Genomic DNA, 24,266 nt, shown 5'->3' on the forward strand with positions numbered 1-24,266 from the left:
ACGACGTTTAATTAGTTTTGACGTCCGAGACGGGAAACAGATTACGTTTAGTATTACCGCTAGACTCGCGCTAACTTTAGATAAATCATCTTCGCCTAATTCTCAAGAACAGGTATATAATCGCTAGAACTTTGTTTCGCTACCATCGTCTTCCAGTGAATAGGTAGATCGTTAATCCCCTACTTGTGATCGCTTTGGCTTACCGGCTAGAATGAATTGTTTTTTGCTTTTTTTTTTTCATTTTCTCGCTACACTTTAGGAATCACCGCGGCCGATCGATCGATCGTTTCGGGATCGCTCGATCGGTTCGGATGGCTGGTTAGCTTGAGAAGAGAACGAGTTGCGCTCGTTTCGCCACGTGGTTTCGTCGATCGATCGACGAAGGTTACTGTGAGGGAAAAAAAGCTCGCGAGAAACACCGTTCCACCGATGACGACGAAAAAAGAGAGAAAAAGAAAAGAAAAAAAGAGAGAAAGGAACGTAACAGGAGACTCAAACGACAAACTACGATCAAACAACGACCGACTCGCGCGAAACCTCCGTGGATGATGATCGACTCGCACAAATTACCCCCCAGGTGCGATAATTGACTCGTGCAGAGCTGCTCCGTGTGCGCGAAAAAATTATGCAATTTATTCGAAACGATATACACGGGCAAAATTCTTGTCCGAACGTATCGAAGGCGACGAAGAAAACCATAGAATGCAATACGTGTCCTTTTACTCTCTTACGATTTTTAAATAACGTTTAGCTACGGTTCGAGAAGTAATCTGTATCAAAAATGAGAATTTGAACCGTACAATAAAATATTTCGTAATCGATGAATAAAATTTCAAGCCTCGACAAACGGAACGAACGTCACAGATCGTTTCACAACTTCTCCATGATTTTCTACGTCCCTGTTCCTTTCTCTAATTTCAAAATAATCGTGGGAAACAATTCGAACGATCGTGGAAACAATTTGTAAAAGTTCGCGTACCCTTCGCGAGGAAATCGAGATAAAAATTTTGCCCGTCTATCGAAAGTAACTCCACTGAACGCGGTGTCGGAGAAACGTTAATAGCTGGGAGACAATTGCAGGATCTTTGTTTTCTCTGGTTTCGTCGAGTGCGAGCTAATGTTTCGGAAACGGGGCAGTGCGCAGTCCCCTCACGCCAACCAATAGAGGCTCGCGTCTCTCTTTCTGTGTTTATCTCAGTTTACGAGTATAAGGCTACTTCAAGCGGTTACAATATTATGTAATAATCGACAACTCTCCAACTCGATCGCCGCCTATCGTCGTTACACCGCTACTTGTATATGTATATCGTGGTGATGTTTGTTTTTTTTTTTCTTTTTTTTCCCAGTAGTTACAATAGTAATGGTAATAGTAATAGTAATAGTAGTAGTAATAATAATAGTAGTAATAGTAGTAATAGTAGCAATATAGTAATAATAATAACGTTATTATTATTATTATCCTCGCTGTTCCTCTTTTTAAACTGTTATCTGTATGTGGGTTACATATCTTTGTTCATTCTCGTTTCTGGTTATTTCTTGGCTTGTATTTTCTTCTTTTATCTCTTTCTCTTTCTCGCTTTCTCACTCTCTCTCTCTCGCTCTCTTTCTCACTCTCTCGCTCTCTCGCTCTCACTCTCATCATCGCTCTCTCAGGTTTTCTTCTCTTCTGTCACATACCGTTGAACGAATTCTTAGAAATCTAGAAAGACGTCGATGCACGACCACGAACGACCGAGGCATCGGGAACCTGTTATCATTACACGCCTGTGTTATCGCGGCTTCGTTTGGAAACGATTTGTGGTCCGATTGTTTCCACGTCGGCGTTCTTGCTCTCCAGGACCCTGGATCGACAGTTGTCGCGTGATCTGCTCTCCCAATTTGTCGACTTCTCGCTCGACTCGAACCGAACGACGAGCTTTTCTTTTTCTTTTCTTTTTTTCCTTTTTGCTCTTGCACACGCGAAAGGAATTCCAGATTTGGTCGAGACTCGAGAGCGAAAATTCTGGGAAGAATGTAAATTTGGAACGAATGGAGCAACGGAATTATAATTGGTGCCAGAAGGGACAATTTTTTTTTTTCCAAGGAGAAACGCGGACGAGGGAAAAAATTTAATTCGAGACGGAGATAAGGAATAATGGAAATTAAAATTTGGAAAATTAAGGGTGGAACAGGAAACTGGGGAAGAGATTGAAATTAAGCGGGGAAAAGAATAATTGCAACGTTTGCTACGGAAAACTTAGGTAGTTGATTCTAATTTTTGATGGAATTATTTTTAATTAATGGTGTACGGATGTCGATAGGAAAAATGAGAAACAGAGTCTAATCGCTAAGAAATTAATTGCAAACAAATATCACTTGGAGTAAATAGAAAATCTAAACAGAGAAGAAATACTTACTTAAAGTTACATGTATTGTCAATTGTCAACTTTGTACCGATTGGACAATATTTCTTAATCTTTTCACAATTGCAACATAATTTTGAATGTTTACTTAATTCACGAAAATACCGAATACCCAAAAATTTACACCGAAGTATAGCTCGACGATTTAGAAAAAGTCCTCGTAGCGGGGCGAGACCGTCGCACGGAGGCCACGCCCCCCGAGGATTTTCTTTCGAGAAACTCGACGCAAAGCAATACTCTGATACCCAATCCCACCGACTGGGTGGACTGGAAGAAATGGAAGAAATATTTAAAGTTACATCTATTTGCAATTGTCAACTTTGTACCGATTGGACAATATTTCTTAATCTTTCCACAATTGGAAAATAATTTTGAATATGTACTTAATTCGTGAAAATATCGAATACCAAAAAATTTACACCGAAGTACAACTCGACGATTTAGAAAAGGTCCTCGTAGTGGGGCGAGACCGTCGCACGGAGGCCACGCCCCCCGAGGATTTTCTTTCGAGAAACTCGACGCAAAGTAATACTCTGATACCCAATCCCACCGACTGGGTGGACTGGAAGAAATGGAAGAAATATTTAAAGTTACATTTATTTGCAATTGTCAACTTTGTACCGATTGGACAATATTTCTTAATCTTTCCACAATTGGAAAATAATTTTGAATATGTACTTAATTCGTGAAAATATCGAATACCAAAAAATTTACACCGAAGTACAACTCGACGATTTAGAAAATGTCCTCGTAGTGGGGCGAGTTCATCACACGGAGGCCACGTCCCCCGAGGATTTTCTTTCGAGAAACTCGACACAAAGCAACACTCAGTTACCCAGTCCCACCTATATTTCTCAACGAACGAAAAGAATTTTTCGCCGTGAAGAACGAGTGGAAATTCTTTTCAACCGGAGCAGAAGGGCACAAATATTTTCAAAGAAGAAACGCAATAAAGGGGATACACATGGGCACGTGGACGTAGATTCGCGAGGAAGGAATGAACTTGTTCGTTGAGAGTCTCCGGGAAACTTATAAAGGCGAGGGAGGAGCTCGTTGAAAACGCGACGTAACTCATAAACGCTGATGAATTTTATTCGCCTCGTCTGGCACGTGACTCGAGAACGTATCGTCGACGTATCTTCCCATCGAACGTTCCTTTCTTCTCCCTTGTTCGTTGTTGTGCTCGAGCTCTCGCGAAGAGAGACTAGCAGGAAACGACAAAGGGGGGAGTATCGTGTAAGTTCTCAAATAAATTGAATTCGAGGACCGGCGGGGAACCGACCGTCACGGAAAGCTGACCGGCAGAAATTCGAAGAGACCTGGGCGAATATGGCCGACGAAGCTGACAGAAAGGGTCCCGTGAGGAATTATTCGCTCGATAACCGAGGCCGGATATTAAAAAGCGCGACGATGGAAAGAACACGCCGCATCTTCGTAGCTCGGTGTAGCAAAAAGTTGGATCCCTCGCCGCGACGATTGTCGACGAATAATTGATTCTGGGGTAAGACGACCCTCTGGCTGCGCCAGCACGAATCAAATTTCTTTCGGGGTAAGTACACTCGTTCCAACCAGCGTTTCCCAAACTTGTGAACAGCGATCGAAATGAAGTAAATTAATAAACGCAGAGAGAGTGTGTACCTGTAATTTATAATTAACTCTGAATACTCCTTTTTACATGTTACTTGGGTTTTTATTTTCTTCTTTGGACACCATGTGTCACTTGCTAAGAATTATCAAAGGTTTCAGTTTTTTTTTTTAGTAATTGTTTAACTTTAGAATTTTCCTTCGTTTGGAATAAGTTCGATATTGCGATAGCTCGAGAGGCTATTAACAGGATAGATTTTTTATGTATATTAATTTTTCTTTTGCATCGTTAGAATTTTTAAAATTACTATTTACTGATTATCAATAAAGGGACGTGGATTAATTTATTTAAAGGCTTTGCATAGAATTTGTACATGCTACGAAAAGGTAATCGAAGGATGACATTTACTAGGAATTAACAATTAATTGTTTGTGTAATTAACTGTTTCCTTTTAAAAATCACGCTTTGCGTTTTGCTATGTAATAGTGATATAAAAAAGTTTGGGAAACACTGGTATGGATAAAAATAGACGCAGGTTAATTAATTCACAAATATTGTTGAAATGGGGATAATGATTTTTCTTAATTGTGCTTCCATCTAGCCGAAGGGTCGAAAAGTTTGCACGAGTTTCTCGAGTCGAATAAAATTCTCTGTAAACATGAAAACAAATTAAAATGATAAAAAGCAGTTTGGCAGGAACAGATAGAAACGAAAAAAATTGTCCAAAGAAAATTTCTCGACAAGGAAGAACAAATTTCAAAACAGTCTAAAGCTTCGTCTTCGACAGAACATTTTCGACCATGTATTTTTACTCCTCAGTGACGCAACGATAAATAATTGAAAACCTCTAAACGATTAACAGGACGTTAATGTACTTTTCTAAAACTCTCGGTTAAAAAGAAACACGTATTACACTCGCAAAGTAACAGTAGCGCATTCTAAACAGAAAAGAAATTTTCTCTCGATAAATGTGACCAAAAATTCGCTAAAAGTACACCGTGGTCTCTTTAATCGCGTACAGGTTCTCAACGATGATTCATCGTTGGGTTAAGAGAATCGAAGACAGGTCGAAAATATAGGAACAAGAAGAAAGCTTTCTATGGTGTAAAGCTTCTTTTTGCCCAAAAATTGGGCACTCGATTTGGATCAAGTTTTGGTCCAGGTTACACGGAGATGTCGGGAGTACACGAAAACGAAGAAATACAATAAACAAGCTGGTAGAAAATCCTCGCGATGGACGTTGACGAAGAATCGAAAGTTCTTTGGTGGCGAGCTTCGTTCGAGTCCATCGCGGACTCTTGTTGGAATCGATGGTAAAAGTCGAGCAGAGGGACGAACACGCGACGAGAGGCAATTTCGAGCGGATCCCGCGGATGTTCAGCGATCGACGAGCGACAGCTATCGACACGTCAGCGTCCAGTCAGCAAGACGACTATGGCGATCAGGCTCGAACGTCGTTAGCGTGCGGTGCAACGTTCCCCGACCTTGTCCTCGCGTTAGATGGATCCCGGTGCTTCCGTTCGCGGATTCTTCGTCGCTTCTAGCGACGTATTAGCCACGAAGGGTCCGTCCAACGAGGAGGGCCGCCATCGAAACAACAAGGATCGCCACGACGTTGCTGGCCGACAACGAAGGGCCTGAGTTGCAACCTTCTTGCTGGCAGCAATACGTCCTCGTGCTCCAGGCCTCTGAAACAACGATCGATGACCGTGTTATTATTGTAATTTTGCGACGACTGTAGGTCTCTGCTGCGGGAAAATCGAATGGGAAACAATCGATGAAATATTATACGAAAGAGAAAAGAAATTTGGGAATTATTGGGATGCTTGAAAAAAGTGATGAACATTTATCGTAGTCTTTGTGAACTTCTGTGAATAAGGGTGTAATATGTTGAATGATGAGTTGAGTAGAAATGAGTGTATGGGAAATATTTGATCAATATTATGCGAAGGAGAAAAGAAATTTGGGAACCATTCAGATGCTTGTGAAAAATGAACGTTTATCGTAGTCTTTTTGAGCTTCTGCAAATAAGAATGTAATGTGTTGAATAATGAGTTGAGTGTATAAATTGGTGTATGGGAAATATTTGACCAATATTATGCGAAAGAGAAAGGAAATTTTGGAATCATTGAGATGCTTGTGAAAAATGATGAACATTTATCGTGGTCTTTGTAAACCTCTGTGGATAAGAGTGTAATATGATGAAAGATGAATTGAGCGTAGAAATGAGTGTATGGGAAATATTTGATCAAATATTATACGAAGAAGAAAAGAAATTTGGGAATCATTGGCATGCTTGTGAAAAATGATGAACATTTATCGTGGTCTTTGTGAATCTCTGAAAATGAGGGTGTAATATGTTGAATGATGAGTTGAGTGTAGAAATAAGTGTATGGGAAATATTTGATCAATATAATGCGAAAGAGAAAGGAAATGTGGGAACCATTGAGATGCTTGTGAAAAATGAACATTTATCGTAGTCTTTCTGAGCTTCTGCAAATAAGAGTGTAATATGTTGAACGATGAGTTGAGTGTAGAAATGAGTGTACAGGAAATATTTGATCAAATATTATACGAAGGAGAAAATAAATTTGGGAATCATTGGCATGCTTGTGAAAAGTGATGAACATTTATCGTAGTCTTTATGACCTTCTGTGAATAAGGGTGTAATATATTAAAAGATGAGTTGAGTATAGGAAGTACAAGTGTGAATTAATTTCTCATTTTCCATCCGAAGAAAGGTATCGCTACGTCGAGTTTTCTTTTATAGTACGTTACAACGATCACGAATTGAAAATTTTCTAATAAATATTCAGTCTCCCAAAGGTGATATTTATATTTTTGCATCGTAATATTATTCGCGCTTTTTTCCCCCAGCAAAATTGAGTTTGCTGAAATTACTTGGTACACGAATTTTTATCATTTTTCGCACGCAATCGTTCGAATTATTATTTCAATTTAACAATCACGATATTCGTGCTACTCCCAATTACACGACCCATTTCCCTCCAGTTATTTTATAAACCGTGACACGGGGTCAAAGAGAATTATAAGTAGTTTGGTGATTTTTTTACGTTCGAAAACCAGAAAGAAATACGTGCGTGAAATGTCGAAGTAAATTTTACGAGATTTCACGTCGCTTCTCGAGAAGGTTGCTCTTGAAATCGATCCGTGAACATATTTTCATTTTTCGGGTCTTACATAGACACTTTCGTAGATCGGAAGTTGCTCGATCCGAATAGTTTTCTGGGGTATAGAGGAATCGTGGCGATGTTTGGCCCCCTTTCTCCACGTATGGCATAACCGAAGTTGTTTCATTTATACGAGGGATAAAAGGCTCCGTTGCGATAAAAGGCTCACACGCGCGCGTGGCTTTATCGAATATAGAATACGAAGAGCGCCTTTGGGCTCCTTTCGAGAGTGAATAACACGCCTTTTAAATGAAACTAAAAAGCGCGAAAAAGAGGTCCCTTGCGAGTGAAAAGCACCACGCGTGCTAAGGAAACAAGCCAATTCTGTTACGAATACATATTATATATATATATATATATATATATATATATATATATATATATATATATATATATATATATCTTCTCACCACCCAGCCACCCATTCTTCCATGAAACCGGAAATTAAGAAAGGAGATACGAAACTTCTTAATATCGACCAGAAGTTGAAATAGGGGACCTAAAGGACCTCGTTAAAGGAGACAGAGAAAGCGTTCGTAACAAAAGATTTTGTTTAATCGCGCAGAATGAAAATGCAAGACCGACTTGGACCGCTCCGAGTTCTATGAATGTTGGAAGTCGTAAAATTCTTGTTCCTTTTCAACCCCCTTTAAAATCGTTTCTCGAACTCCCTTGGGTCACGGTAAAGAAACTCGCGTAAAAAAAAGTGTACTCGTAAAATTCAAATGAAAGATAACCGCTCCTCTAAGGTTATATTAACTCGATATGTTATGGAAGAGGTCCCGAAAGGATGATTTAATAAAAAAAAAAAAAAATATCGTACTTGAAATTATTTTTAAAAAACTATCTCATTGATAAGAAAAGTTTTATACAACTTAAATAATTATCTAATTCTCCTTAGATAATTATTATCTACCATTAAATAAATAAGGGTAGTATGTAAATCATTCATATATATATATATATATATATATATATATATATATATATAAATAATATATGTCTACCATTAAATAACTTCGTAGGATTTTATTTATTAAATACTAGAAACGAAAATGTGTAATAATATTTATAATGACGGGCAATTAACGTCGAACGATCAACGGTGCGTTTCTATTCGTGGACAATACGAAGGAAAAATGTAATGTGAGATGTTTTTGACAATTTTTAAAAAATGGATTCGAACTGTCTCCCTCGACGAATCACGTGATCCGTGGGACTCTCGATCATCGATTCCCAAATCGACTCTTTCTCTCGAAAAACGATGTCCTGCCCGCGACAGGACACATGGTGATGCGATCGTCTCGTTCGAAAGATCGATTTTCACCTCGTTAAGGAAGAAAAATTCCTCCTCGTTTATAGCACCCTCGAAACGATCGTAAGAGAACGAGGGAAACGAGGACCGACGAAGTGGGAACAACGAAATGAAAAACGAACTCGTGGAAAACAAGGAAGCAGGAAATCGACTTCATATTTCGGATAACTGGCCAGAGACTTCCTGTTTACTCGGAGAAAGTAACGTGCTTCCTTGGATTCGCTGGGAAACAACGAAACGTCCATGGAGACGAACGAAGAAAACATAGTGATCGATAGAATAGAATGTAACATCGATGCGCTATTGTATTGGGTTGTTCGGAAAGTGATTTCGTATTTCAAATTGGAGAATATACAATTTAATGAAATGTTTATACGCTCTAAAAAAATCGTTCATTTTCACCGAAGAAAAACGAAATGACTTTCCGAACAACCTTATATATAACTGTATGCATACGATTCTTACAAAGTTAATAACAAAGTAATAGTAAATTAATTAACGTTACGTTATTTCCTTCCCTTCTTCCGAGTAATATTCTCCCCTTACGTTTCCATCGTAACTTTTCAATAATATTATTCTAAACGCTCAATTCAATCGAGATCGGAAATATAAATCGTGAAATATACTCAGCACAGAAATTTTGCACTTCTGTACTTTCATTTTCACAATTTCGACTAAATTATTAAAAGTGTACCGAACATATGTACATTTGCTCGACGTTTCTCCACTGGTATCGAGCGAGTGGAAAAATCTACAATCGTTACTCTCCACGTAATTAACGATCTCGGAAAATCTAATCTCGGAGTTTCTAAACAAAAAAAAAAAAAAATACCGATAAGAGCGACCGCGAAAACTGAGAAAAATAAGAAACACGTTTGGATAACTCGTCGTCGAGCTCGAGGAAATTTTCCACCTCGATCCGTCTATTATGTATAAAAAAAATCAACCACCGGAGCGCGATCTCTGATATTCCAAAGTCTCGGACTCGAAACGAAATAAATCGTAAGCGGAGGAGGAGGGAAATTCAGCGAGACGAAAATTGGAAAGAGTCTCCAATATCTTCGCGTAAGTAAAAGTCACGGAAACGTGAAAATCTGGGTGAACAAGTACGCGGGAGAATGGAAAAAGATTACGAGCGTGGAAACTTGGAGGGAAAGTAAAAGTTACGGAAAACGAAGCGTTGTAAATCGGTGAAACGGGATTCAGGGAGAAGTTGAACACATTGACTGGCAACACGTGCGCTCCATTACACGCCGAGAGGATTACAAAAGTTTCCACGGATTTTCAGTTCGAAAACAGGACGAGGGACTCACGGATCCCCCGCTTAATCAGATTACGCACGTCTGGCGTCGTGACGCCGAGAGTTTGCTCGTCAGTCGATTCATTTTTTTTTCTTATCGTTTTTCTCTAATTTTCATTTTCTTCTTCACCGAGGACATTTCGAGTCACCGTGTTCGAAGGAAAGTCCCCGAGTCAACCAGCCCTTTAATTTCTCGTCTCTCGATTATCGTCGGTTATCCAGGCTGGTGGACGGGCGCAGCTTTAACGACACTCGACTTTAATGGGGGAAATTGCGGGTCGGAGGACATTCGCTAATGAATTTTCCGGCCGTTCGACCAGCCAGGAAGGAACAGTTTCTTTAATTGCCACTATTTCGAGTAAGAAAACGATCCTTGATAAGGCTTCGCGAGATCCGAGTCGAAAGTATATAGATACCGGGTAACTGTTTACTTTTTACCCCCACCCTAATGATCTCAGCCCTCCGTAGGATCAAAGTATGAAAACTTCGCGCAAGTTTCTTCGCACGGTGGATGAAACCGATCGTTTTTGAAACGTTAAATTGTATCAGCTTGGGATTAGATCAAATGAAATGTTAATCGGAATCTTTGAAATTTTTGCTCGGTGTGATAAATTCCAAGAGAACATTTCTATACTTTCGAAGTATCGCGATTAAGAAATCATGGCTTGGGAATATGTGGGAATGTCAGAAGTCATTGAGCTGCTGGAATAATACACGAGACTGTAAATACCTCAACGAGGATCCAGAATACGCGATGTACTTCAGTAGAATACTAGATAAGTGTAATACACAATACTACATGTTCTACTTATTCAAATTTCAGAAATTATAGCAGAATAGCAGAAATATTCTAAAATCAGAATTTTTCGATCAGAGGCTTGAATGTTCAGTCTCGATTATTTAGTGTGAAATATTCGTAAAACTTTGAGAAATCGTGTCACATTTGCACGTATTAGAATAGATACTACTCAGAATGGGTATGTTCTATTTATTCAAATTTCAGAAATTATAGCAGAATAGCAGAAATATTCTAAAATCAGAATTCTTCGATCAGAAGCTTGAATGTTCAGTCTCGATTATTTAGTGTGAAATATTCGTAAAACTTTGAGAAATCGTGTCACATTTGCACGTATTAGAATAGATACTACTCAGAATGGGTATGTTCTATTTATTCAAATTTCAGAAATTATAACAGAATAGCAGAAATATTCTAATATCAGAATTGTTCGATCAGAGGCTTGAATGTTCAGTCTCGATTTAGTGTGAAATATTCGTAAAACTTTGAGAAATCGTGCCACATTTACACGTATTAGAATAGATACTGCTCAGAATGAGTATTCGCTAAGTGCTCGATGTCGTTCTCAGCGAAACTTTGTAGCTTCGTGAAATAATAACAACTAGGGGGACGAGTAGTTCTTTTCAGCTACGGTGACTCAAGTTTCAGACACGAAACTACAAAGTTTCAACTTTGTAGCACCATCTGAAAAACTATTACTGGTACAACGATGTTCTTTAGACGAGCACTTAGCGATTCTTCGCGAAGAATAACAAACTGCGGTACACCGTTGAAGAATTGATCTTGAAACACTTTTCTCGAGGTTTTCAGTATTTTTATACAGCCGATAACCAGCAAGGATTCTATTCCTATCGAATCGATTAAATGGAGAGTTAATTATGAGCGCGATAAGGAATCAACAATACTTTATTTGAAAAGTCATCGTTGATTAAAAAAAATTTCTCTTCTTACCACGAACAGCCCTGATTCTACTGGTCTGACCACACAAGTGATACTTTCTACTTGTTCGTTCATTAAAGATTATTCACTCCACTTGTCCGATTACAAACACATACTTCACTGATCTAGACACGAACAACTCGTACTTTACTTATTAAAAGTAAATATTGGAGTATACACTCCACTTGTTCGAATACAAACACATACTTCACTGCCCTAGACACGAACAACTGGTACTTTACTTATTAAAAATTAATCTAATTCTACCGATCGAACAATGGAAAATATTCTACTCGTCTGACCACGAACATTACCGATTCTACTCGGTGATAAGGAATCAACAATACTTTACCTAAAAAGTCACCGTTAATTAAAAAAGATTTCTCTTCTTACCACGAACAGTTCTGATTCTACTGGTCTGACCACACACGTGATACTTTCTACTTGTTCGTTCATTAAAGAGTATACACTCCACTTGTCCGACTACAAACACATACTTCACTGATCTGGACACGAACAGCTGGTACTTTCATTATTAAAAATTAATCCAATTCTACCGATCGAACAATGAAAAATATTCTACTCGTCTGACCACGAACATTACCGATTATACTCGGTCGAACAATTCTCATGTCACTCGGTCGAACTATTTCCACTTGTCGGCCCATAGCGAGCCTTGTTCCACTTGCCTGACACAGCCGGCCTCGTTCTACTCGTCCGACCGCGAACAGTCAATTCCACTTATCTAATCTCGTTCTACACGCGCGCGCATCTATTCTACCGGTCTGACTAGAACCCTCGTGTTCTACTCGAACCCAGTGAACTTCCAACTATTAACTCTGTGAGTGCTGAATACTTCGCGTGGATGGAATATTTGTTTGCTACTGTGAAGTTTATCGATCGTCCGTACAAAGTGCAATTAAATCATAATTATAATTCTTTCGACCCCGAATTAAATAATCCGAGAATGTTATTTTCGAACACACAAATTAAATAACACTAGAAAGTTATTTTCGAACACACGAATTATATAATATGAGAAAGTTATTTTCGAACACACGAATTATATAATATGAGAATATTATTTTTGAACACATGAATTAAATAATACGAGAATGTTATTTTCGAACACACAAATTAAATAACACTAGAAAGTTATTTTCGAACACACGAATTATATAATATGAGAAAGTTATTTTCGAACACACGAATTATATAATATGAGAATATTATTTTTGAACACATGAATTAAATAATACGAGAATGTTATTTTCGAACACACGAATCAAATAATATGAGAAAGTTATTTTTGAACACACGAATTAAATAATACGAGAATGTTATTTTCGAACACACGAATCAAATAATACGAGAAAGTTATTTTTGAACACACGAATTATATAATACGAGAAAGTTATTTTCGAATACACGAATTATATATGAGAAAGTTATTTTAGAACACACGAATTAAATAACCCAAGATAGTTATTTTTAAACACACGAATTACATAATACGAGAATGTTATTTTCGAACACACAAATGATATAATATGAGAAAGTTATTTTGGAAAACATAAATTAAATAATACGAGAAAGTTATTTTCGAAAACACAATATTTTCACCAAACGCGTATATGCGTGTATAGTCTATACTGATAGCTTTCTTGAACCGCGTGCATGCGTCCATAGCACTCGAAGGGGTTAAATTCGTGCCAAAGTACATCGATTACTTGCTTGTATTATACATCACAGGCCAGTGTGTACGTCGAGTGAAAAAATTTATGCGACGTAACGATCTCTTGTAGCGTCATTTGATATTATTAAATATATTTTTATACATTTCAACTTTTCGAAACTTTAAGAAAATATTTCGATATTTCGATCCTCTAGCGTAATTTTCCTCCTTAATTTTGTTTCTAATTATTTTTTTAATAAAACATTATTTAATCCGTATCGCACGAAAAAAGCCGTATTGGCTCAGGCCATCGCGAGAAGCAAAAGGAAAACAAATAATAATAATTACGAATGTTTGCAACTAAACTTTCCAATAATACACTGACAAAATGGGTTTATTAAATTTCTTAACAGTTCAATGCAAGATCAGTAAACGTCATCTGTGAGGAAATCAGTTTCAATTTACGTTTATTTCGAAGACAATAATTGATTTTTTGGCACGATCTGATGGGTCCTTTTCGACCCAACGTGTCCTCGGAATATATTCGACAAAGAAACGAAGAAAAATTGAATCGATCCGCGCGAAACGAAGAGAGAGAGAGAGAGAGAGAGAGAGAGAGAGAGAGAGAGAGAGAGAGAGAGAGAGAGAGAGAGAGAGAACGCGTCGTAAAATCGCGTCAACGACGGCGTTGATTCGTCGGGAGAGTTTCGTTTCGCGTATCAAAGAAGACATCCTGAGCAATTGGCAGTGAAGGGATCTCGAAGTGAATCTCGGGAAGTTCATCGGGATGATACGGTTACGGCGGTCGGGTCAAAGGTCCGAGGTGAAAAATCACGAGTCGTTTCATTCTCAACGAGGGGAGAGGGTGCTCCAATTTCTACACGATGTAGGTACCATTCGTAGAGGAGCAATTTCAGCGCGGTTCGTGCGGTAAACCGCGCGCACTGGATTCCCCCCCTACCTGACGTGCTCGCGCGTGCAGCTCGGATTTCAAAGCGGGCGTGAGCGGATCGACGTTCTTTGACCGAGTAGGTCTTCGATTCGACTGGAATCCATCCCCGTGTTGCCTTTCACGGAATCGCGTCGAGCTTACTTGTTTTCGAAAGAAACTCGACAAGGATTCAGTCTACGTACGACTTTCCACGCTATTGATCCACGCTCGATCCTCGTGAGAATGGCCGGAGTTTCGAGCTGCTTCTCGCTAAGGATCTATCTATCATAGTTTTTCTAATTTAACCTGAATGCACGTGTTCCTCCATCGTTCTACAGGGAAGAGGAATCCTACGAAGAAACACGCGAGTACCAATATCACTACTGATTTTGCGTTCAATGAGGGTTTTAGCCTAAGTGGTCTGGTTAATTTATTTTAAACCAAATTTTCCTCAGACTTTTTCTTTATTTTTTTTAACAATGTTTATCTTGTAATTTTGGGGTAGTATTTTATAGAATTTTTTTAAGCGCTAAGAATCAAAGAGAAACGATCAAAGGTATTATTAAAGAGTTTGTTGATACTCTTAATAAAATTTCTTCGTAATTTTTACCAATGTTTTAGTATTTTATATAATTTTTTTAATCGCTGAAAGGTAAAGAGTTAAACGATCGAAGATATTACTAAAGAGTTTGTCGACATTCTTAGTAAAATTTCTTCGTAATTTTTACCAATGTTTTAGTATTTTATATAATTTTTTTAAACGCTGAAAGTTAAAGAGTTAAACGATCGAAGATATTATTAAAGAATTTTGTCGATATTCTTAATAAAATTTCTTCGTAATTTTTACCAATGTTTTAGTATTTTATATAATTTTTTCAAGCGCTGAGAGTTGAAGAGAAACGATCGAAGGTATTATTAAAGAGTTTGTTGATACTCTTATTAAAATTTCTTCGTAATTTTTACCAATGTTTTAGTATTTTATAAAATATTTTTAAGCGCTAAGAGTCAAGGAGAAACGATCGAAGGTATTATTAAAGAGTTTGTTGATACTCTTAGTAAAATTTCTTCGTAATTTTTACCAATGTTTTAGTATTTTATATAATTTTTTCAAGCGCTGAGAGTTAAAGAGAAAAGATCGAAGATATTATTAAAGAGTTTGTTGATACTCTTATTAAAATTTCTTCGTAATTATGAAGATCTACGAGCGATCGTAAATCTGCCGAATCTTATCAGCAACGAACTCGAACGAAGATTGCAACAGGTACTCGACAATTTGCTATGGAGTCTCATAAATCTTCGTACTTTATGTTTCGGAAAGGAATTCGAGAAACATTTAACGATTTCGTTTCCCATCGATTTCGATATGAAACCTTCTCGTGTTTGTTAATTGCGTGGATAGATGAATTATTCAAAGCGTAAAATTGTTGGTTCTCGAAACAGGCTATTATATAGAAAGTAGATTCCCGTACTAAATGCTATGATACCAATGGAGCATGTTATTATGCAGATAGACGATTCCACTGCGATAATTGCACGGAATAATAATACGAAACGAAATTGTTCCTGCCCCTCCTCGAATTATTTCCGCTTGCGGCGAGCTTTTTCAAAGTACAAGTTTCAACACGGGTATATTTGCGTTAGAGGAGACCGTAGAATTTGTTTGTTCAATTATATTAACGAGCGTTATAAGTTCACACGGGAGTTTATAGCGGTACTTTCTAAACGAGTGCACGAATATTCGTTTGTTAAACCGTGGCAAAATTAATTACTTGGACGAGTCCTATTGTTCGATCAAATTTGTTCGATAAAAGCTCCTTTTACCGAAACAACGTTTACACGTTTCTAAATTTGAGAAACAAATTCTTGCCTTCGAGGCACGATTTTACGAACAATTGTGAAATAATAAAAAATGGGAATGACACTCACCCTTTTCCACACACGTCGGCACACAATCTCGCACTGTCGATCCCTCGCTGACGTATTTCTGAAACAAAAAAGAACATCGTATTAGAGAAAAATATTCAAACGTTTATATTCTATTTAATACAATATTTTTATATTATACATATTGTAATATAGTATTACAAAATATATATAAAGAATATTATACAATACATAAAATGAAATGTTTGAACGTTTACATTATATTTAATGTATGTATAATATAGAAATATTATATTAAATATAATGTATAATAGTATTACAAAATATATATAATACAATACTGTACAATATATAAAATGAAATGTTCGAACGTTTATATTATATTTAATACAATATTTTTATACTATACACATAATGTATAGTAGTATTACAAAATATATATAATACAATACTGTACAATACATAAAATGAAATAAAATACCGATATCGTACACTCAAGGGATTATTATCCCAGGTCGGTAAATAATCGGCCATGTATCCCTTCGTGTACTTTTCTGTTTATTTACTTATCCACTTATCTTTCTATCCAGCGCGGCACGTGAAAATGGTCGATAGCAGCGTGTCGAAAAATTGTTAACGCGCGAGCGAACACGACGCGGGAAAGGAAAAAAGCCACGATGAAATTCAAAGTGACGCGATCTCGTTCGCTATTTTTTTTTTTTGTTGCGAAACAAAAAAAAACAAACAGACACGCGTATCCAGATACGGGTGCATACGCACCGTCACCGCTTCGATGCATTACCACGGAGCCGTTATTTAAACTAGCGTCGAACAATTAACCCGCATTCCCGACCGGTGTTAAACTCGTGAATTTTTGCAGTCGCGATTAACTACACCAACTGTTCTACTTGCGCTGACCGATAAAATCGCCGTATTTTAATTCACGTGCGTGTAGCTCCCTTTTCTTTTTATTTTTTTTTTTTTTTAATTTATACTTTGCATTACTCACGAGACAAAATAATAATAACAATATTTCATTTCTTATCGTTTGTATGCTTTTCCTACAGACGTCCCACAGCAATCGATGACTATAGTTATGCGAGACTTTCATCTGATTTCAATTTATTACCGCTTGAGAAACGTCGTATTCCTACTTGGATACTTTGTATATAATGTACAATAATTAATGGCTTTGTGCCATTGGGGTCGTATTTAATCTATGACGTAAAATATTTTTCCCCTCCGGGTAATTAAGATCGAAAATTTGCGTATGTGTGTATTATAAAAAATGTAATATATTTTGTTAATTGTTACGAATCATAAAAGCAGTTCGTGTCTTCGGAATTGGAATTAGAAATGATCGAATAATGTGAGAAAAAGAAGGGAAGAATCACGGTACGATTAAAAATAATTATGAGAGAGAGACTGCGAAATTGAGGAAAATTTAACAACGAAACAAGAATTTCAGGAGTACTATACATCGACTACTGTTGAGACAACGCGAATGAAGCACTTAACGGTGTCGTATTTGTTTAACATTATTGCGCGTCGCGTCGTTGGCAATCATATAAGCACGTGTTTGCGTGAACTGGATTGATTTCCTCGGGCACTCTGCCGTGATATTAAACAACGTTCGATGGCAAATATTGTTTTTCAAAGGATTTGGACAACGTTCGAGGACAAACCTTGGAAATGGAATTAGTAAAAATTGATAAACCTCGAGACTGGTGAAAGTTGATGTCCTTCGAACGAAATTGGATTGTCTGTAGATATTTAAAGCGTTCGAAGAATCTGTTTTAAGTACTGGTATCCAAGAATACTGTGTTATCGAAAGTATTTCAGAGGGTTAGGGTTACATAAGAATATCCCCAGACTGTTCGTTAATAATTTAGAAAGTTCAATGTTATCCAGGAATAAAAGAACGTTCTAAAATATTAATTGCATTTCACGACATGAACCATCCAAGAATAATACAGAATATCGTGGAGTATTCAAGTACTTCAAGCTGATGATATTTAAGAACAATTTCAGAATATTTAAAGGTACCCAAGAATATTCAAGAGTGTATTCAAAACTATCCGAGAACATCCAAGTGTATTCAAGAATGTTCTAAGATACCCAAATACGTGTATCACTCGATGTAGACTATCCTAAGAATACCAGACCATCCAAGAATACTACAGAATATCGTAGAGTACTCAAGTATACCTCAAGCTGATATAGAATATTTAAGAATAATTTCAGTAAATTCAAAACCATCCAAGAACATCCAAGTGTATTCAAGAATGTTCTAAAATACCCAAATACATGTATCACTATCATAGAATGTTTAAACTATTCTAAGAATATCAGAGCGTCTTAGAATACTTCAGGAGATCACCTAATATTCCATACTACTCAAAGCTATTCAAAAGTACCCTACACGTTCAAATCTCAGGGTATAGATTATTCCAGAACGATGTGGAATATCGATAAAGTTTAATTACAAAAAAGAAAAACAAATGCAACATCCAGTTCTCAGATTGTAAAATTCCGACTCCATAAAATCAGACAAATCGGAGCAAGTTCATCGAGAACCGATCTCTCCATCAGAGGACACAATCCAACTTCGGTTCGATCAAAAGACTGCTCCCATTTTTACATTTTCTCGGAAATCTCGATATCTCTGTCGATAATCTCGAATCGACCTTGCCGTAGCAACGTTAGAAACCTACCTACCTAACCCAGAGCCAGCCCAGTTAGCCTAAGTGAAATGGTAATTAGAAAGGACGGGGTCATCATTCGAGTCGTCCTGTATTCTCTGATTGGACGAATTCAAAGTACCACGAAGCAGACTGCGTCATAGGAGGCCGGTGATCGATACCCGACGATTATAACGCCCCGAGGACGTCGTACATATTAAACCCTCTGCAACTCCTCCGCTGTTCCCGTACATATTAAACTCTTCCACCCCCAGCCCCCACCCCACGCCTCTTCCGCGAATTCGTCAACGATTCCAAGAATATTCGAGCTGTGCACATTCCGCGTCCGAATCGCTGCATCAGTGCAGGGATTTGCAGGATTGTCCCCGGATATACTGCTCGAGCCGTGAGAAATCGGTGGATGTAAATAACGACGAGTTTGCCATTTGCAAACGTATAATGCCCTGTGCACTACTTCATTAGAATCGATCAACGAATGTACAAGTAGTACGAAACTACTTCGTTCGATGTATCATATTTGACGAAGAGTAAATTTGCTATTGAAATCCACGAAAGAGTTTTATTAATTCACACCAAACCCCTTTTTTTTTATATTTAAAATTTTGTTTTCTGTAGAAGTAATCGTACGTAAAATGTATTCGAATAGTTTCGTATTCAAATAGTTTGGTATTCGAAATTCATTCCTAGAATTCGAATACCCATTTGAATAGCCATATTCGAGTACTCAGACATTCGAACTTTGTTCGTAACATTCGCTACATGAACTTACTTTGAATAATTCCTGTTATTCAACTTACTTGGAATAATTCTTCTTATTTAACTTGCTTTGAATAATTCTTCTTATTCAACTTACTTTGAATAATTCCTATTATTCAACTTACTTTGAATAATTCCTGTTATTCAACTTACTATAAATAATTCTTCTTATTTAACTTTCTTTGAATAATTCTTCTTATTCAACTTACTTTGAATAATTCCTGTTATTCAACTTACTTTGAATAATTCCTGTTATTCAACTTACTTGGAATAATTCTTCTTATTTAACTTGCTTCGAATAATTCTTCTTATTCAACTTACTTTGAATAATTCCTGTTATTCAACTTACTTTAAATAATTCTTCTTATTTAACTTTCTTTGAATAATTCTTCTTATTCAACTTACTTTGAATAATTCCTGTTATCAACTGAACAAGAATTCTAAAGATTGTTGTTCCAAGTAATATAAGAAATCCTCTGGAAATTGATCAGGAAATATTCAGTGAATCGAATATCTAGCTAATGTAATTCGAACACTATTCAAATACATGGAATAATCGAATATCATTCGAGTACTCGAAAAGTAGAACAATGGTTGTCAAAGTTCATTCGTATCGTTCGAATAATGATATTTCAATTCTGTTCACAGGATTCGAGTTGGAAATTATTCAAATAGTCCTAATTCGAACCACATCGCGTGAACCCTGTGTATCGGGGTTGACTCAGATTCATGAGTACATATTGAGCTTGGTCCCATCCCTAATTATACCTCGTTACACCTATCGACGGAACCCCGGCGCATTATTCATTCCAAGTTAGCTGGTTTCGTTGAAACTAGGCGAGGAACCAACGAAAACCACGATTGATTCACGGGAGTTCGTCGCGTGCGCGAAAAGTGGCCGAGGCCATCCATGGTCGTCATAATGAGAGAATAATGAAGACAAATGAACGCCACGGGATCGAGGCTCGAGGAGGCTTCGCGGATGGAATTAAGCGGCGCACCTTCGGAGTCGATTTCCATGTAAATTCGACTCGCGTTGCTCCATTGTTTCCTCGTTGACGTCCATTAAGAAGTCCGTCTTCGCGATTGATAATCGTCGAAGCGACGTTCGACGAATCGAATAACTTTCCAAAATTAATTACCTTCGATCGATAACTACCTCTTGGAAAGTATTCGATGAGTCGGTACACTCTCTCGCATTCAAAAAATTAATAATAAACCAAAAAGAGAGTTAAGCTAGAATTAATAATCGTATTCAAAAATTTATCAACGATCAAAAATATTGGATTGTTCGGAGTCATTTCGGTTTCCAAAATGGAGAGTATATAATTTAATAAAATGTATATGTAATCTAAAAACGATCGTGTTTTATTTTTATCAAAAAAAATCAAATAACTTTTCGAACAATCTAATGTATCCTACTTAAAAAATTCTCTCGAGTACGCGAGTCACTGGTGAATATTCCAGGCGTTGTTTATTTAATTTCTCCGTGCATTACGTCACGAGGTTAAATACGTTTTTTTTAAATCAAGAATATATTTATTCTGTAATTAATAATCGCGTTTCAAATGTTCTATCGACCAAAATTTATTCCCAAAAAAACTTCAGTTAATTCGCTCTCTATCTATTATTTCTCTCAGCTTTCCCTACGATGCATTAACTGCATCTCGCTCTATTTGCACGATCGTGCAAATTTAATTGTTTATACAATTTAAAAAACGCGTGCAATAAATACGTGGAAACGAACGAAATGAAAATAAACGATCTTCTTTATTTTTCTTGCACAGCGATGACAATGCACCATACCGGTGCACACACTGGTGCATACATCGGTGCATGTAGTAATTTTCCAACTAAAGATTTCGCGTCGACGCGAGCGTCGTGTTCTCACAGCCACTGTTATCATTCCAGGATGCCTTAATATCTCGCGCGTTTCAGCTAGTATATTTTTTTGTTTGTTTTAACAAACGTCGCCGTCATGAATATACATTTAATGTATACGTAAACACCGGGGAGAGAATATCGTGGAATTAAGTACCACGAGGCGAGAATCACCAGCCGCCCGAGAGTCCAATATAAATTCAAATTTCAACCGTACCCATTGTTCTCCTTTTCGCTAAGGCGGCTGATTACGGAGCACGCGGATTTCCCAGCGTGTCTCGTTTCAATTCGACAGCTCGGACTGAGAATTGATTTTTTCCTTCGTGGTCTACCTTACCTTCGTTCGACAATGACTTTCTCCAATGGCACCGCGATGCACGAATGAAAGGATAATGCAATTTCGCACATCTCGAAAAGAAAAAAAGAATATCAAGAATGAAAATAATATCAGTCGAGGCTACAAATTTGAGAATACTTTCCAAGAACGTGAAACGAAACGAAGGAAAATTATCTCGTTATTTTCATTTTTAATCACCGTCTTGGATCAAATTATTGTACACCCATAAGTCACTTCTATGGTCTTCCTTTGCACTTTCGTTTCGTAGAATTTTCGTATTCTCGAGATTGATCGGAGAGAAGAATAATTTTCTCGATGCTCGCACGATAATTTTCAAGAACGAAGTGTCTACAATTACCAATGAAAATTGATGATATCCGATTTGTAAGTTTGATCGTTCTCCTTGCCCGATTGAATCGAAGCGATGGAGTAGAACTTACGACACGAAGGTTCTCGATATTTGTTTTTTTTCTCTATTCTTTCTTTCTTTTTTTTTTTTCAAAGTCTAAGTAACCGAGAGTTTCTCGCCATCGTTTTCAAGAGGCCCCTTTGCCCCTCCGAAAGGAATAAAATCTTCTTTCGTTTCGATCCGAGCCCACGATGGCCAGGTTCCCGAGATCTGAATATTCAATCTCGTCGAATACGCAAATAGTAATTCAATTTCGGTGCTCGGTGCGGGGGCTCGGTGGCGATCAATTTGCATCGATTTTAAGGCGTTGGGGTGAATTTCACGAGTCAAGTATCCGTAAAAGTTAACGTCGACCCGGTTAATCAAACGTTGCGTCGAGGTAAATCGAAGTTTCCTCGAGAATCGATTTTTCTTCACACACTTCGAGTGGGTAGTTTCGTAGAACGTCAGAACCGACGATTATATTTCACGAGCCAAACAGCAATTCAAGCAAGTTTCCCGTGAAATCTGCCGTATCCGTCCTCTCTTCGAGCTTAATCTACTTAACGCTTGGAGTTTCGCGGAACCAGGACGAGCGAAATCGAGGCAACGGTAAGAATAAGAGAAACAAGAAGAAAGTGAGAGTTAAACGAGACACGGACGAGTGATTTAATAAACAGCGTGAAATACTCGACCGAACGAGCAAATGACGACAACTGGAAACGAAATTTCGGAGTACCAAACTTTCGACTACTTGGAAACTAAGTTATCCGCGAGAGATACGGTTGTACATTCGCACAGGACAGAACGAAACTTTGATCTGGGAAAAAGGAACGATAAAAGAAATGAAAAAGAGACCACGGAGACGGGTTTTTGGTTATTTGAAATTGAAAAACTGCGTGTAATAATATCAAGATGCGTTTCGTTCTTTGAAAAAGAAATGTAAAGTATCGGTGAGAGTACCAGTGAGTGAGAAATAAAATTGTACAGTCCATCTGTAAGAATATTGCATCTGGATTAGATCGTACAATTTTATTTTTAAGAATATTAAAGGAAACGAATATTTTATTTTTAATAATATTAAAAGAAACGAATATTTTACTTTTAATGATATTAAAAGAAACGAATGTTTTATTTTTAATAATATTAAAAATAAAATTGTACAGTCTACCTATGACAATATTGCATCTGGAGGAAACATTGGATCGTACAATTTTATTTTTAATAATAATAGAAGAAACGAATATTTTGTTTTTAATAATATTAGAAGAAACGAATATTTTATTTTTAATAATATTAAAAGAAACGAATATTTTATTTTTAATAATATTGAAAATAAAATTGTACAGTCCCCCTACGAGAATATTGCATCTGGAGGACACTTTGGATCGTACAATTTTATTTATATTATCTTTTCAAAGAACGTACAGGTTTATTCGTGCAACGATGCTCAGTCTTTGGAAAATTGTTACACTGGGAATTTCTCCATGAAAATTTCTCTCGAAGCTGAAGTCCTCTTCGATCTAAATTTGTTTCGAAGCCGTGAGTTCTAATAAATTTAAATGCAATCTTCTCGTACGTGTACTGTACGCCGCTTATCGTTTCCGTCATTTTACGAAGCAAGCAAGTTTACATACATTACTAACGTTAAATTTTCATGGGAAACTCAAGCAGTCGAGCTCGAATTTGTCGACGAAATTCAGAGATGTTTCTCTTTGCCTCGCTGTTTCTAATTCGGACGACATGGCTCCGTATTTCACGAAACGTGGAAAATACAAACTCGAAGGAGCGGCGGAACGGAGAAAGGTGGAGAAGAGTGGTCGAGAATCGACCCTCGGTGTCGAGGCCTGCTCGGAGTTCGAGATGCGAGCGGTGATATCTAAGAGCGAAGCTGGCATCTATCGCGACTCCTTATCGTTGCCGCTGGCGCTGTTCGTAGTGTCTTAAGTGCTTTTCAGACGCTCAAAAGACGAACCCCGTCTGCACAGAACCGGAAATTGGGGTCTGCCTATCATCGAGAGGACGCGACTTTAAAGAACGGGTCTCCAGAAACAACTGGCTTCGAATATTCGCGCGTCTTCGGGAGCTATTTCTTTTCGGATCGAGGACAACTGTTACGTTGTCGATCGTTGTCACGATTGTTCAAAAAACCATCGTTCGAGAAGTGAAAATTATTCACTCGAA

At 37.5% G+C, this 24,266-nt stretch overlaps 1 protein-coding gene across 1 annotated transcript in view; it reads right to left on the minus strand.

Moving 5' to 3' along the window:
* Window positions 1-2,874: 2,874 nt before the first annotated feature.
* The window catches only part of LOC143145427 (uncharacterized), a 167,102-nt gene continuing 145,710 nt past the window's right edge, over window positions 2,875-24,266 (minus strand). The window contains exons 3-4 of the mRNA XM_076308797.1: window positions 16,061-16,118; window positions 2,875-5,675 (exon numbers count right to left, since the gene is read on the minus strand). Of these exons, the coding sequence (XP_076164912.1) occupies window positions 5,539-5,675; window positions 16,061-16,118 (195 nt within the window). The 3' untranslated portion in view covers window positions 2,875-5,538. The remainder of the gene's footprint in view (window positions 5,676-16,060; window positions 16,119-24,266) is intronic.

The sequence above is a fragment of the Ptiloglossa arizonensis genome, chromosome 4, assembly GCF_051014685.1.
Source record: "Ptiloglossa arizonensis isolate GNS036 chromosome 4, iyPtiAriz1_principal, whole genome shotgun sequence".
In the NCBI taxonomy this organism is placed as follows: domain Eukaryota; kingdom Metazoa; phylum Arthropoda; class Insecta; order Hymenoptera; family Colletidae; genus Ptiloglossa; species Ptiloglossa arizonensis.